General features: G+C 39.7%; 1 protein-coding gene across 6 annotated transcripts in view; it reads right to left on the reverse strand.

Annotated features, from left to right (window-relative positions):
* NODGS (nodulin/glutamine synthase-like protein) overlaps positions 1–15,696 on the reverse strand; it is a 99,546-nt gene that overhangs the window by 74,230 nt on the left and 9,620 nt on the right. For all 6 annotated transcript variants that reach the window (XR_016077239.1, XR_016077241.1, XR_016077240.1 and 3 more), the window contains exons 3-8: positions 14,804–14,868; positions 14,582–14,700; positions 14,370–14,475; positions 14,088–14,244; positions 13,897–13,992; positions 912–960 (exon numbers count right to left, since the gene is read on the reverse strand). Coding sequence is in view for 3 of the 6 variants with exons in the window: in XM_088889420.1 (XP_088745546.1) it covers positions 912–960; positions 13,897–13,992; positions 14,088–14,244; positions 14,370–14,475; positions 14,582–14,700; positions 14,804–14,868 (592 nt within the window). In the remaining 3 variants the exon portion in view is untranslated. The remainder of the gene's footprint in view (positions 1–911; positions 961–13,896; positions 13,993–14,087; positions 14,245–14,369; positions 14,476–14,581; positions 14,701–14,803; positions 14,869–15,696) is intronic.

The following is a 15,696-nucleotide window of genomic DNA, read 5'->3' on the forward strand; positions in this document are numbered from 1 at the left end:
GATGGAATGTGAAACAGCAAATATATTAAAATCATGTCAATTTTTTGGATTTTGACCAAAAGTGGGAGAGAAAGATTGTCTAAAGCCTATCGTTACACTTCCATTCTAAATTTGAGGTGCCAAAACTTACACATTTGACTTAAACTTGATGTCATTCAAAAGATTATCAGGTTAACTACCAAAGAAGTCAAAAATCATGCAATAAAAACAAGAGGTGAGAACTTACAAAGAATATACATCCTATAATGAGAATCTTTACTTTCAGGCTAGTCCTTAAAGATTTAGGAATGTTGCTCATTTTTCCTATAATTACTCAAGTTAGATTAGGTAAATTATTGAGATTGGTTCATTGGGTCCTATCTTAGGTAGGGCTGTAGTTTCTTTAAGCCAGATGCTATCAATACATTGTAGAAATTATTATTTTTTTATTGGTATACTTCACTTATGTTTAGGAAAAAGAGACAATTATATTGTTGTGCACCCCTAGTACAAATTATCCCTATTCATCCTTTGCTTTGCAAGTGAATCAGCTACACTGTTTGCTGGTCTATGCATCTATGACCACATCACTACCAATTCTGTAGCAATCTGTTTGATTTGTGCTAAGGTATATTTGCACTGTCATGTTGTCTTAGAGTTGTTTGTGAGCCATCCTACCACAGTTTTGGAATCTCCTTTGATTGGTAACCTTGAACATTATTATTGGTGTTTTATGAAAGTTATTTTTGATGTCATGTTCTTGGAGTAGCATTTCCTCCATGAAACTTAACCATAGATATTAATACAAATAATCCTACAGCATCTTACAGCTTCATAGTAAAAAGTAGATTTTCTGATCATATTGATAAAATTAGCATCATCATCAATGCATAGCCATCAGATATTGTTGATAAGTAAAATTATTGACTTACCTAAATAAAAGGTTTCAGGAAATGCATAACCATCAGTGCTGAACATGACCTGTAAAGAATTGCATGTTTAATATTTGAGGCTACAAGTACAAGAAGAAAAAACAAAGCATATAAAAAATAAGAAACATGCGCTCATCCTTGTAAACATTACCAATGTTACAATTTTTAATACTATTCAATTAATTTCATCAATTGAACAGATAGGTTTGATAAAAAATAACTATGAAACTTATTTATTTAAACTAACACTTTTTAGCCTAAAAAAATATTGCAACTTTTTTTTTTGATCAATAATACCAGCTTCATTAAATTAAAAGAAAAGAGGGAATATGGATACAAGAGGGGAGATAAAATATCTTAGCTCCCCAAAAACAGAAAACAAAGGGAGTGCAAAGAGAAAAGATTAAAAATTAGCCCAAAATACAGACTCCCTATTCACTCCTTGCTTGGCCAACCCATCCACAAATGAGTTGACACTCCTCTTCACCCAGCTGTAGTGAATCTCAATGTCCCTACCCAGCCATAAGAACTGTTTTTTTTTTCATTGTTAAAGTTCCACAAACCACTGTCCTCTGTCTTCAACCAACTAACCACCACCTTCGAATCACCTTCCAGGATCAAACGGCTGATATTTAATTCCTTTGCTCTTCAAATTCCTGCAAGCGCTGCAAGGATCTCAGCCCTAAGAGAGTCACCTTCTCCAATAGTGCTAGAGAATAAAGCAATAACAATCCCTTCCTCAAAAAAAAATGCAACTTATCAACTATTTTTATTCATTTGTCAATAAAGTTTATTGCCACCATCAAAAAAAAGTTCATTGCCTTAAGTTTACAAACTTACTTTTCTTCCTTTTGTTGCTTACCCTTATATGGCAGGTCTCTTTTGTCATTTTACAGTTTTACCCTTCTTAGCTTCTCTTTTTAACTTGAGAAAGAACTAGAACCTCACATGGCCTGGGAAACAAAGTTTCCATGGGCAAATAAGGTAGGATTGGTGAAGTTTATTTGTCTTGGGCTAGTGGTAGGAGGATGACAATGAGTACACCACAACTTATCTTTGTCATCCACCCTTTTTTGAGAATCAATCTTAGGCTTTCCATGGAGATCCCAACAAGTGTCCCTAGTGTGCATGCATCGCTGGCAATGAGTACACCACAGCTTATCTTTGTCTTCCACCCTTTTCCAAGAATCAATCTTCTTAACAGAACTTCCATTACTTGAATTTGTACCTCCCTTGACAGCTAGAGAAACCAGCTCCCCCTCCGAACAATTCATAACATTCCTCCTGCTTTCTTTTGACTGTACTAGACCATATACTTCCTGCACTGATGGGAGCTCTTTACTTCCCAGTATCTAAACCCTAATAGATTCATACATTGGGTTCAGCCCCAAAAGGCAAGCAAAAAACCATTGCTGAGACTCCTCTCCCCTTGCTTGCAAGTTGAAGAAGCAGCTTGCAACTGATAAGTCTCCGCATAATGACATTGTTCTGAGTAAGTAGATTTAGCTTGCTCCCAAATCTCAAAGGCAGTTTCATCCCACATGAACGTTTTCTTACTTGTGGCATCATAGACAACAATAGCCACGACAGTATCATGTTTTATTGGTCCCACCTATCATGTTCTGCACTTCCTGACCTTGGTTCTTATCTTACCATTGATATAACCTATTTTCTCCCTTGCAGTTATGTAGCGTTTAATATCCTTAGATCATTCTATGTAATTAAGTCCATCAAACGGGATTACAGCCATAGGCAAATTCATGTCTAATGCCCCACTCATTCCGCTGTGGCCAGAAGACCCACCAGAGGTCACTGAATCCTTCGAAGACATTGATAGAAAGGACCTAATTACATAGTTCGCCACTGTCACAAGAATATTCGAATTCACATAAACCAGAACTGCAGGCCAGTTCCTCTTCAATTAAACCAAAGAATGCACACTACTACACTGCTGAAATGAATTCCAGAGAAGGGACAGTTATTCTACTGGTCTGGACAGCCCCTATGAGGACCACTACACTCTATTTCAGGCCATACAAGCACTCCAAACACCACAAACAAATATAAAACTGCTGCTACAGCAGACACAGGTCGTCTAGGCCACCACAACCCAGTTACAGGGTACAAAACAATATCACACGTTCCATATGGGACTGAAAACACCCTTCACAGCATGAGTGTACCCCCTTTTTAGGGGGTTCTTGGCACACGACCAAGAAAGAAAAAGAAAAAAGACACTTACAGGTCAATCGATGTGTTTTTCCTGCTGGCTTCAATCAGAAGAAGAAGAAAACTGAAGCAAAAAGATGGTCGAACTGACTTTAATCTCAGAATCGATGCTCTGATACCATGTTTTGGAGTCAAAAAGATAGGCTGGCGGCACCAGCACTTCTATTTATGTTAGGGTGACATAAAAAATAGGTACAAGGACAAAAATGCCCCTGCGGCATAGTACAACTACTGTTAACAGATATTACATATATTCATGAGTTCACAGATTTCAACTGGTCAACTCATGTAAGAGTTAACGAGTCATTCTCTTTGGGTAGCACTCCTTATAGATATGAAGGCAAAGCCTTCATTGTCATACTTAAGCGATATAGGACAATGAACAACCAAGTTTTTTTCTTTTTCTTTTTTTGATAAGTATAAGAGAAATTTTCACTAAAATTAAAAAAGAAAGGAGCTTAGTAAATCCTGGGTAGGTCTTAAGGCAACACCTAATAACAAAACTAGAACAAAAAAATTACAAAATCAATTATCCATTTCACAATTATGTAGCCCCAACTTCTCCCAATCAGGCAATATCAAATCCCAGTTGGTTGACAAGGAATATGTTGGTCACTGTACAGTGGGTGGGGAGATCAGCAAATACTTTGTCAGATGTGTTAGCCAAGCAAGGGGTAAATAGGGAAGAATTGTTTTGGGCTCAGCTGTGATTCCTGTTTTTCTTTCCTAGTTTACTTGTAAGATTCAAGGAGGGGCTGCAGCTCGTGCCTCTCCCTGGGGTGTTGTATGAATTCACTCTAAATTAGTTTCTGAATTAATAAATCTATTATCATTCATAAAAAAAAAGGTTTGCCAATGTCGTCCCTAGTTTGTCCAGCTTCCAACCTTTTCTTTGAAGCTTATTCTAATCCTTACTAATGCCTTTCATCTACAATCTAGGATGTTGAATGAACAAGCACTATGAGAATGAAGACCTTGCATATTCTTTGTCCCACATTGCTCAAGTATGAAAGTGGATGTTTTGCCTTCACCTATATAAGAAGAGACACCCATGAATGTTGGGTGGTAACAATTTCAATGTCCTAAGCCCAAAGCCAAGCTTGGCTTGGCCTAAGCCCGTACAATAGTTCTTTCATGTATTCCATACATGCTGATATAATATAAAATATTATAAAATATTTAAAACTTTATTTACCAAAGAAATAAATATTTAAAACTTTATTATTTAGTCCTATAAACCCATATGCCGGCCTGGGATCATATTTCAGTCCTGGGGTCCGGGCCAGGCCCGGGCATAGACTATAATTCTTAGGGTAAAAGACTAAAACATACCCAGAGGTTTTCAAATAAACTTAAATATACCTTGTGGGCTGATCCCACTGGGCTTAAATATACCCTCCTTTAGTTAAAGTTACATGTCATTTGCATGTAACCAATTTAAAATTTTAAAAGCCCTATTGTTTCATGAAACAGATCATCTATATATTGACCAGAGATTCTGCCAAAATGCTCTAGATGCTGGAATGTTTCCCCCTTAACCATTTCCGCACCAGCTTTCCCTGCCCTCATCCATCTCATGGGACTGATTATTCTTGCAGATGCCACTGATGGTGTCCTGATCTGCAACAAAGGATAATGAGAATGATCATTCTTACCACCTATAAGCATTGTGCAAATCAACAGGTTGGAGCTACCAGGCCAGGGAACTGAACAAAAGAAGTCCCCCAACAATAGTGCCAATGAAAACCACTATTTGGCTTTGACTCCAATTTGTATTCCATTGCAACATAACAATAAAGCTACCCATTGAACATGAAACTATTAGGTGATGATATAACAGAGGCCCAAAAGCAAGTTATATCTCATCTCCAATCAAAGATGACAAAACAATGTAGTGCCCTCACAAAACAGATTATCCATTTCTCTCCACAGAAAATCAGTCTATATCAATTGTAAGATGCGTGGATGAAGATAATGAAACCAAAAAGAGCTGATTGGTTTGCAATTCTCAAAAAAATGAGGTTGGAACATCTCCTGCTATTCTAGGCGATCTCTCCCACGTTGTGGTATGAAGACATTGGTATCTATTCAAAAAGGTACCTCATGGAGTTTTTAATAGTAATAGCACACACAATTTGGCATTTGGACAGATATTAACTGCCAACCGTCTTGAGTAGCCATGCTATGTGCCATTCAGATGTCTGTATTGATGGACATTGGGCAGCATTATTTCAACATCTCCACAAAGACCAATGTAAAAAAACTTACTCTGTTTTTTCTTGATTTTTTGGGGGCCTTTCGTCTCATCCAATCTCCAGCAGCAATGGTTCTCAACATCTAAAAGCCCTTAAACTGTCTAAGGACTGTTGTAAAGAAGGTAAGATTCCTGCTAAGCTACAACGCAAACTGAATTCCTCTGGATTCAAACATCAGAAAATCCAGCCACCACCAGATAAGCTTCAACAACAGGCCGGATTTGCATATTATCACAGACAAACACCGACTCTGAGTTTTCGCATAGACTTTTTATTTGACTCTAACACAACCTCCAAAGCATGTTTCTACAACATCGTATGCAAACCAAACAAATGGATTGCTTTTGAAAAGATGGATTGCAGGCCATAAATAGTATCCACATCTTGCTCAAGGTGGAGTGGGGGAATGGAAAACTTGAACAGGGCTATATGATTATAAGGGCACTGAATGGTTCGATTGCAACTGAGGAATGGAGAACCTACCCGGTTGCAATGACAGGTGAAAAAGAGAAGAAAAGAGCAACAAAGGGAGAGAGAGAGAGAGAACTCAATTATCACAACTCTTTGTGAGAGGAAAAAACAATGAACACTTTTTTTTCGAAATACCATTTGATTTCACATATTAACCAATAGAAAGTGCAAAAAAAAAACAACTGATCTGATTTAAAAACTGTATAGAAAAGAAAAGAAAAAGATTGTGCAGAGAAAAGAAGAGAAAGGTTCAAGAGAATGGGGAGAAACCAAAACAGAATTAAGTCCTTCCCTGTGAGCAGTGTTCTAATGATTGTGGGCTCAGAGATTAGGTGTAAGAGACCATTACAGGGCTGATTACCTAATGGGCTTTATTTTTGTAAGCTTAGGAGCTGTACTCGAAGTAGCAAAGGAGAGAAGAGAAACTCTGAAATGCAGTGAATGTCGAACTGTACTAGACAGTCGACCATGCTATTATATATTTATATATGAATGTAGTACAAAGTACAAGAAATTACTGGGATGCCCCTGATTAGTGATGGGACACCCAAATGACTTAAAACATTAAACAGGATTAGGCCCATTAGCACAGGCCCAGTTACAAGATAAGATAAACATAAGTATGGGCTAATAAGAACTCTTATCAGCCGAACATCACTCTAACATTCTAACACTCCCCCTCAAGCTAAGCATGGATATCAATCATGTTTAGCTTGCCAAGTAAGTCCCTGAACTTTGTTGTTAACAGCCCTTTAGTTAATACATCTGCAATCTGCATCTCTGATGGAGTATAAGGCACACAGAGTTCTCCTGAAATAATTCTTTCTCTGACAAAGTGTTGATCGATTTCAATATGTTTTGTCATGTCATGCTGCACGGGATTGTTGGCAATGTTGATGGCAGCTTTATTATCACAATACAGCCTGAGAGGACCCTCAGTTTTGATACCAAGCTCATTAAGAAGAGTTTTGAGCCATAAGAGTTCAGCAACACCGTGTGCCATAGCTCGGTATTCTGCTTATGCACTTGATCTAGCCACAACATTCTGTTTCTTACTGCGCCATGTGACTAGGTTTCCTCCCAAGAATGTACAGTAACCTGAGGTTGATTTTCTGTCTCCAACAGACCCAGCCCAATCAGCATCAGTGTAGGCTTCAATTTCAAGTCTGTTGTTTTTCCTGAATAGAATTCCTTTCCCTGGGAAAATCTTCAAGTATCTGAGAATTCTTTCCACTGCTCTCATATGAGGGGTCTTTGGTGAGTGCATGAATTGACTGACAACATGCACTGCATAAGCAATGTCTGGCCGAGTAAGGGATAAGTATATCAATTTTCCTACCAATTTTTGGTACCTTTCTTTATCACAGTATTCCTCACCCATTGATTCTTGTAATCCATGGTTCGGTTCTATTAGAGTGTCTGCTGGCCTGCACCCCATCATGCATGTTTCCTCTAGGAGATCTAGCACATATTTTCGTTGACATATGTAGATTCCTTCTCTTGATCTAGCAACTTCAATCCCAAGAAAATAACTCAGATTTCCCAGGTCTTTGATCTCAAATTCTAAAGCTAAGAACTCCTTCAACCTCTTCATCTCTTTCACATCATTTCCAGTAAACACCATATCATCCACATAAACAATGAGTGTTGGAAGTTTGTCATCCTGTCTCCTTGTAAACAATGTATGATCTACACTGCTCTGAGTGTACCCCACTTTCTTCATGGCCATACAAAGTCTCTCAAACCATGCCCGGGGAGACTGTTTCAAACCATATAATGCTTTCCTTAGTTTACACACCTTCTTTCCAACATCATATTCAGGTGGGGGTTCCATGAATACCTCTTCATGAAGATCACCATTTAGGAAGGCATTCTTCACATCCAGCTGATGGAGTTCCCAAGAGAATTTTGCTGCTAGTGACAGTAGAACCCTGATTGTGTTGAGCTTTGCTACTGGGGCAAAGGTTTCCTTGTAGTCAATTCCTTCCATTTGTGTAAATCCCTTTGCCACAAGTCTGGCCTTGTACCTCTCAATTGACCCATCTTCCCTGTGCTTTATTGTGAATACCCACTTGCACCCAACAGTGCCTTTCCCCTCTAGCAGGTCCACCAATTCCTACGTTCTTGCTTTCATTTCTTCATTCATGGCTTCTTTCCACCTTGGATCAGATGCCGCCTCTGAGTACCTGGAAGGGACACATACAGAGAAAAGGGTAGACACAAAGGAATGATAGGCAGGGGATAAGTGTGAATAAGAAACATAATCAGCTATGGGATGCCGAGTGGTACAAGAACGAACAGGCTTACGGAGAGCAATAGGAAGATCCAAATCTGAATTGAGTGAATCAAAATTACCTTGGATTGCAGAGACAGATTGATCTGGGTTCAACTGGTTGCAATCATGAGGTTGAGGGCCCTTATTCCTTCTGTTGTATGTAAGTATCTCTTTCTCTTGCCTACTGGAACCTTCAGGAGCATCTGCTATATCAGGAAAAGTAACTGGCACAATGGGAGCATCACTAGGTTGACCCGGAATGTCACAGCTAGGAGTAGTGGAAGGTGATGAAAGGGGAACAAAAAAGAAGTGGGAATGAGAATCCTCTTCCAACCCACTAGTCTCCCCCTGAAGAGGATTCTGAGAAGACTGGAAATAGGGTTAAGACTCAAAAAAGACTACATCTCTGGTGACATACTTTTTCTTGGAAACAGGATCATAACACTTGTACCCCTTTTGTGTAGGAGAGTACCCCAAAAATATTCCGTTTGTAGCCTTGGGATCCAGCTTGGTTTGCTTTGGATCCTTCACATGTATGAAGCATGTACAGCCAAAAACCGGTAGGGGAAGAGGAAATTCTGGAAGAGTGGGACACAAAACAGAGAAAGGAGTCTTCATACCCAATACCTTAGATGGCATCCGATTTATCAAGTATGATGCAGTGAGAACAACTTGAGACCAATATTGCTTGGGCACATTATGCTGGAAAAGTAGAGCTCGAGCTGTCTCCAATAGGTGCCTGTTCTTGCGCTCAGCAACCCCATTTTGCTGAGGGGTGTAAGCACACGATGATTGGTGTAACATACCTGCATCTTCCATGAATGAGCTCAGGGATCTTTCAAAGTATTCAGCTGCATTGTGTGAACGGAATTTGCTTAATCTTCTTATCAAATTGTGTTTCAACCATCTTGCAAAACATCATAGTTATCCGTGGAACTTCATGACGTCCTTTTAACAGATAAATCCAAGTGCACCGAGAATAATGGTCAATAAAACTGATAAAGTAACGGAAGCCATCAATGGAAACAATGGGTGAAGGACCCCAAGCATCAGAATGGACCAAATCAAAAGGGGCTTGAATTTCATTACTAGAAACTGGATACATTGATTTGCATTGTTTTGACATTTGACACACATCACAAATTAAACTCTGACTTGGAATGCCCTTACATAATTCGGGAAACAACATTGCTAAAGAAGAAAAAGACAAATGACCTAGCCTAGCATGCCACAGGTGCAGCCTAGCTATTGACTCCACACTTTTCAGACTAGTAGTAGCAGAAGCTTGAAGGGTTGAGCTGATATCTGCATCAAAATAGTAGAGGCCCCCATACTCATGACCACTCCAATCATTCTCCTCGTCAATCTGTCCTAGAAGACACAATGAGAAGGAAAAAAAGTTATACTGCAGTTCAAATTTTTTGTAAGCTTTGAAACAGACAACAAATTTGATGTAAGACTAGGAACATGTAGGACTGATTTAAGAGAGAGATCCTTGCTTAGGTCAATCACCCCCTTTCCAGAGATGGTAGAGAGAGACCCATCAGCTACTCTCATCTTATCCTGGCCAGACAACAAATGATACGAAGAGAATAATGAGGACATATGTGTCATATGGTCAGTGGCTCCGGAATCAATCACCCAAGAGGTAGAATTAATGGAACTAGTTGCACTAAATGCAGAGGCTGTACCTGATTTGGCAAACGAGGTGGAAGCTAAAGGATTGTTCTTCAGACGGGCAAATGCTCGGCTGAGAACCTCTACCTCACTAGCTGTGAAGCCCAAAGTACTTGGTCCAGAGGAGTCAGCAGTCTGCCTTGTGGTGGAAGAGGACACTGTTTGAGTACTCTGTGAGTTGTCACTGCTGTTGTTGGTGGCAAGATTCCCACTTGTTGTGTGGCCCATATGTTGCTTTTTGTCCTTTCTCAAAGCAGCTGGCTTCAGATGAGGGTACAAGACCCAACATTTCTCCTTTGTGTGTTTCTCACCACCACAATGGGTACACTTGAGGGACTTCTTGTCTGAAAATCTATTTCCCTTGGTGGAGACTAGGGCTGAATGTTCTCTAGATAGTTCTGTGGATTGTGTCTGGGAGTCAACTTGCATCTCCTTTCTCCTTACTTCTTCATTCCTCACCAGGTAGTAGACATGGTGAAGCTCAAGTAATTCATCTCTCCCTAGAATCTGTGACCTTATACCTTCATATACAGGGTCTAGGCCCGCCAGAAACTTGAAGGCTCTGCTCTCCTCGATCTGTTTGTCATGCCTCTCCTTATCCTTGGCATTTTCCCAATCCAAAATCAAGTGATGGTCAAGCTCTTCCCAGAGGCCTTCCAGTGTTGTAACGTATGTCTTGGATACTTTCTCCCAAATTTTAGTGGTTGTAGGGAAATGATGAACAGTTCTGGCCACCCGAGGAGTCGTGGAGGCCAGCAACCAAGACATGACTGTGGCATTTTCCTTGCGCCACACAGTGTATTCAGGACTGCCAACCTCTGGTTCTTTCTTGTCTCCATCCAAATAGCCTGTGAGTTCACGAGAGGTAATGAATAGCCTTGCTGAGACGGACCACTCTCTGAAGTTATACTCATCCAGCAGCACACTTGTAATCTGTAAGTTGTGCAGATTAGGGTTTTCCAGGTTTAAGGACCTTGCGACAGGTCTGTTATCTCTAGAGGAAACTTCACCGGATAGTGAGGACATCCTGACTTCAGTCCTAGAGTTGTTCACAGTGTTGTAGGGTTGGCCACAGTGTTCACAGTGCTGGTAGCACACTAGATAAACTTCACTTAGACTGAACCAGTTCGGGTACAGTAGCAAGTAAAAAATTGAGGCTGCAACTGTGCAGTGTAAGTCTTTACCACTGTGCTGTGCAGGTCTAAAGTAGGGCTGGTAACCGACCTGAAAATAGGGATATTTACCACTGTTATGTAAGAGCCTTGCTGGAGTACCGAAGCTGCAACTGTAGAAGAGGCTAAATCTTTACCACTGTTCTGCGCAAGTCTTGCTGGAGCACCGAAGCTGCAACTGTAGAGGAAGCTCTCCCCCTTTCGGCTAGTGCTAGGACTGCTGAAATCAGTCCTCAACTAGGTCTTTCCTATACAAACCTCTCTTAGTAGCCAAATAGCTACTACTTACTGGAAACAACCTAGTAGGACATCTACTTCTGGGTCTTACTTCCCTTGAGTCCTACAATCAAGAGAAACCCTAGGTTCAAATCTGCTTTACTCTCTTACACCCCTAGGTCTTTACTGCAGCAACCCAGAAAAAGAAGAGAGAAGATGAAAAGACAGCAAGAGAAGAGAGTGCGCCTGCTGAAACCCTAGGTTCGAACTTGCTCTGATACCATGTAAGCTTAGGAGTTGTACTCGAAGTAGCAAAGGAGAGAAGAGAAACTCTGAAATGCAGTGAATGTTGAACTGTACTAGACAGTCGACCATGCTATTATTTACATATGAATGTAGTACAAAGTACAAGAAATTACTGGGATGCCCCTGATTAGTGATGGGACACCCAGATGACTTAAAACATTAAACAGGATTAGGCCCATTAGCACAGGCCCAGTTACAAGATAAGATAAACATAAGTATGGGCTAATAAGAACTCTTATCAGCCGAACATCACTCTAACATTCTAACAATCTTACATAAGTCCATTATCCTTGGGTCTTCATAGAGTGGCTGAATCCAATGATCATTTAAGTGTAAATGTTGGGCCCAAACTAAGCCCAAGTTGATTGAGTCAGGGGTTCACTACCATGAGCAGCGAATTCGGCCTAACCTCTTTTAGAGGTAGGGTGGAACCCTTATGGACTTGTGTGAGACCCTTATGGATCCCACGCCATACAATATTCAAGCCCAAAATGGCTATGCAAGTATGAAACACCTTGGGATGTGAATCATTAGAGAAAATGCACCTATCCTCTTAAGAGGATAATGCTTATCAATTAAAGATAGAGTCCTGATCCAAATTTGATTTGGATCAACTCCTAAATAGATTAGGAGAGTGCTCCATATAAGAGACTAAGAGGGGAGGGGCGAAAAAACTATTCTTTCCACTCTCTCTTGCTCTCTTTTCTTCTCTCTTGTCTCCTAGAAACCCTAGTTCGACCTAGCCTTGATGGGGGTTGTTTTATATCAGTCCTCCACTATGTTTTTGCAAGAAAAACATCAAGGCATATCAGGTTCACATTATCAATTCAATCCAAGCAAGTTGGAGAACAAATTTGCTAAAATAGTGTTGCTGAACCAGCTTCACATACACACTGCGCCATCTTCAGTTGGAGGCCGATTTTGAGACTAATATTGGGTGTGAACTACCACTTTGGGAACTGCGTTTTTGTGGTCTCCGTATCAAGTATGATCAGTTTTAATTAGGGTTTCAAATCTGGTCCAGTTCGGTGCAAGATCAATCCCAAAATTTCAGATATCAAAATCACCGAGAAATCAGTTCCCAGGTTGGGTTAGAAAATTTTGCCAGCTACCAAACCTAGTTTGGCCATGTCAAACCTGATTTCTAACCCTTCCAACAGCCTTAATCGAATTGACAAGCACACCAGAAGATTTAGGTTCCAAAGGAATGTTGGGATTGGGTACAAATGGATTGGAACTTGACCCAAGGTACCACTTTCCACCAGGCTAGAAAAAAGGCAAAGTTACTTAAGGAATGCCTAGTTGACCCTAGTTAAAAAATGAGGCCCTTACGAAGGTACCATCACTTTTCTTGCAAGGACAGTTGGAAACCACCAACGAGACTCCCTGTGTTTGTTGAGCCTCTAAGAACGTTTTATGTCCAGTTGAGCACTGGTTGTGCTCCCTGCCAAGGGAGCTCTTTTCTTCCCTACCAATCCCCGCTACAGCTTCAGATCTAGTAAGATTTTCTAGATTCCGCTATCATCTTCCTCTAAAAATGTTGTTCTGTATTAAAACTTTAAAATCTTGAAACCCCGGGTGTCTGGTCATGAAGGCACTACAATGTTGGAGGTCTCAAATTCATCTGACTTACTTTCCCCTTCACTTGACAATTCAGCCCCTCCACTTGTTCACAGACTTCTTTGGACAAGATCTCTTGCTCCTAGGGTTTTGTCTCTCTGGAGAGGTCGGATGCTTAGCCCTCACTGTTACTCGACCTCCACCCCTCTCCTTTGAAATAGAACTTCAAGCATAGGTTAATTGGAAGTTTATTGGATTTGGGGCCTGCGCGGGGCAGGGGGGAGGGGGGGCACATAGATCCACATATAACCAACTCCATGCTCCATCTAACACATCAGGCCTAAAAATATTTCTTTTCATAGTCTTTCTCCTTCTGAGCATTCCAACTAGGATATGAACTAGCAGGAATAGAGAAAAGGATAAATCATTTCTTAAAGAGAGCCCGGGAGCATTTTGGTCAATACAAATTAACATATAGCACTTGTTCACTTGTAGTTAACAACATAGAGAGATAAATACAAGAGAAAATCTAGTTTATCCATATCTAATATATCATAATACTGCAAGTAAAACATGTCATGTCATGGATAATGATGGTGCACTCATACTCTAAATTTTCATGCTTATCCTTCCATAGAATTTTCTTCTAAAGATATATACTATTTATATTAGCCAATAGAAATGCAACGCATGGTTTATATCCAAAAGAAGATTGTATATTATAAAAAGCCACACAAGGTTATTGATATGCACAAGTTAATATGACTGCACATACTGAAACTATAAACAATAAAGATAGATCAAACACTTGCACACTTTATCACCTTCTTTATTGGAGCTAACTCTAGAAGCCCTTTGACTGAAGATATCATCCCATGGACACTAAGCTTTGGTACAGCCAGTCCAAAGTCAACATAGACCTGATTGTGAGACATTATGTGATCTGTGAGGATAATTAGAACTGTAACTTAATACCTTCCTGATCACTGATTCCTTGAAAACTAATAGATTGTACCTGGGGGTAAACCGAGGCCAGATATGAAGCTTCTTTTGAAAATGGATAGGATGCATGGAGAAGCACAATACAACTTCTTGCAAATCTCTTGTCCTCCAGAACAGTCCGCAGATGAAGAGGATTAGACAGTCTCAGATCCAAATCCTTGTCTCCAAAACTGATGCTCAAAAGAAAGGGCAAAAAGAAAACCCATAAAATTACAATGAAAACAGAGGGAACAGAGGATAACCACAAGGGAGCTTCCGATTTGACAGGGTTATGCTAGTAAGGTTAAATTGATACCCTGTGTGTATCTGCATTGGCAAGTTGAACTTCAAAGCAACCTCCAAACTACATGTAAAAATATAATCAATAAGGTGCTTATTCTGGATGCGGATGGGCTTCCCAGCTGTAAATAGAAATAGCACAAGAAATATCATCTTTCAATAAATATGAAGACACCTGAATTAACAATGCTAAAATATCATGTATACAAAGCGCATTACATCCCATACCACTTAAGGTTTCAATAAGTCCTTCCTCCGCATCCTTCTTATTAACATGTGTATCAATTTCTAGACCACTTCGATATGCAGCTATGCTCTTCAAGGCAACAACTCTATCAGCAACAGTACTAGATATGCTAAGAAAACAAATTTGATAGATGGAATGACTCCTTTTGCCAATAATACACAGGGTAAGTATGTAACACCACAAATAAATTTCAAGGATATGACTTCAACTTTGTCATAAAGGTTTCCGTAAACATGTCCAATGTCCATTCTGATCCATTTGGTAATTCCTGAAAAAGAAAAACTACTATTACAAAGTTATCATTACAAAACCCAAACAAAATGGTAACATTATGTGTTATCTCCAATGATGTGGTCAAAAGGATGATAATGAATATAGAAGATGAACAAGATTTAAGTTCAGTCTAAGATTTATCATCAAAGTTAAAACAGTTTCGCAGATAGCTTAGCAAAGCAAGGGGTTCACAGAAAAGATATATTTTGGGCACACTTGTAATTCTGTACTGGGTCAGCTTACTATGTTGATTTCTTTTGTAACTTATTGTTGTATCCTAAAGTATTTTAATCAATAAAAGTTTCAAAGTTATTGATCAAAAAAAAAAAAAATTAACATCAAAGTTAATATGAAAATTCCAGGAAAGAAATTAATAGAAAACAAATTGAGGTCATCTAAACATGACCTATCTGCAAGTAGAACTCCATTTCTAATGGATGAAATAAGATGATCTGCACGATTTTTTTATTTTTTTGAAAAAGGTAAGGTAAATTTTATTAAAAAACTAGAAAGAACATGATGTAACAAGCCCCCAAGAAACAAATCCCTGGCCAGGCAAAGGAAAACACAAACTACAACAAGATTACAACTCCCACAGACTTCTAGATCTCAGCAAGGCTGGCAGATTCTGCTGCTGAAGCCCCTTAACAGCTGAGACCCAATACACCAGCTTTCCAAAAGACAACGAAATTAGCCCGTCCACATCCTTAGAGGTGTGATGGAAAAGTCTTCCGTTTCTTTCAGCCCACACTGTGCTAAAGGCAGCTGCAGGAATAGACACCCATATACAATTAGCAGTCTTTGACAGACCTGGCAGGTTCCA

This window comes from Nelumbo nucifera, chromosome 6, assembly GCF_055504915.1.
Source record: "Nelumbo nucifera cultivar China Antique chromosome 6, China Antique-T2T, whole genome shotgun sequence".
Classification (NCBI taxonomy): domain Eukaryota; kingdom Viridiplantae; phylum Streptophyta; class Magnoliopsida; order Proteales; family Nelumbonaceae; genus Nelumbo; species Nelumbo nucifera.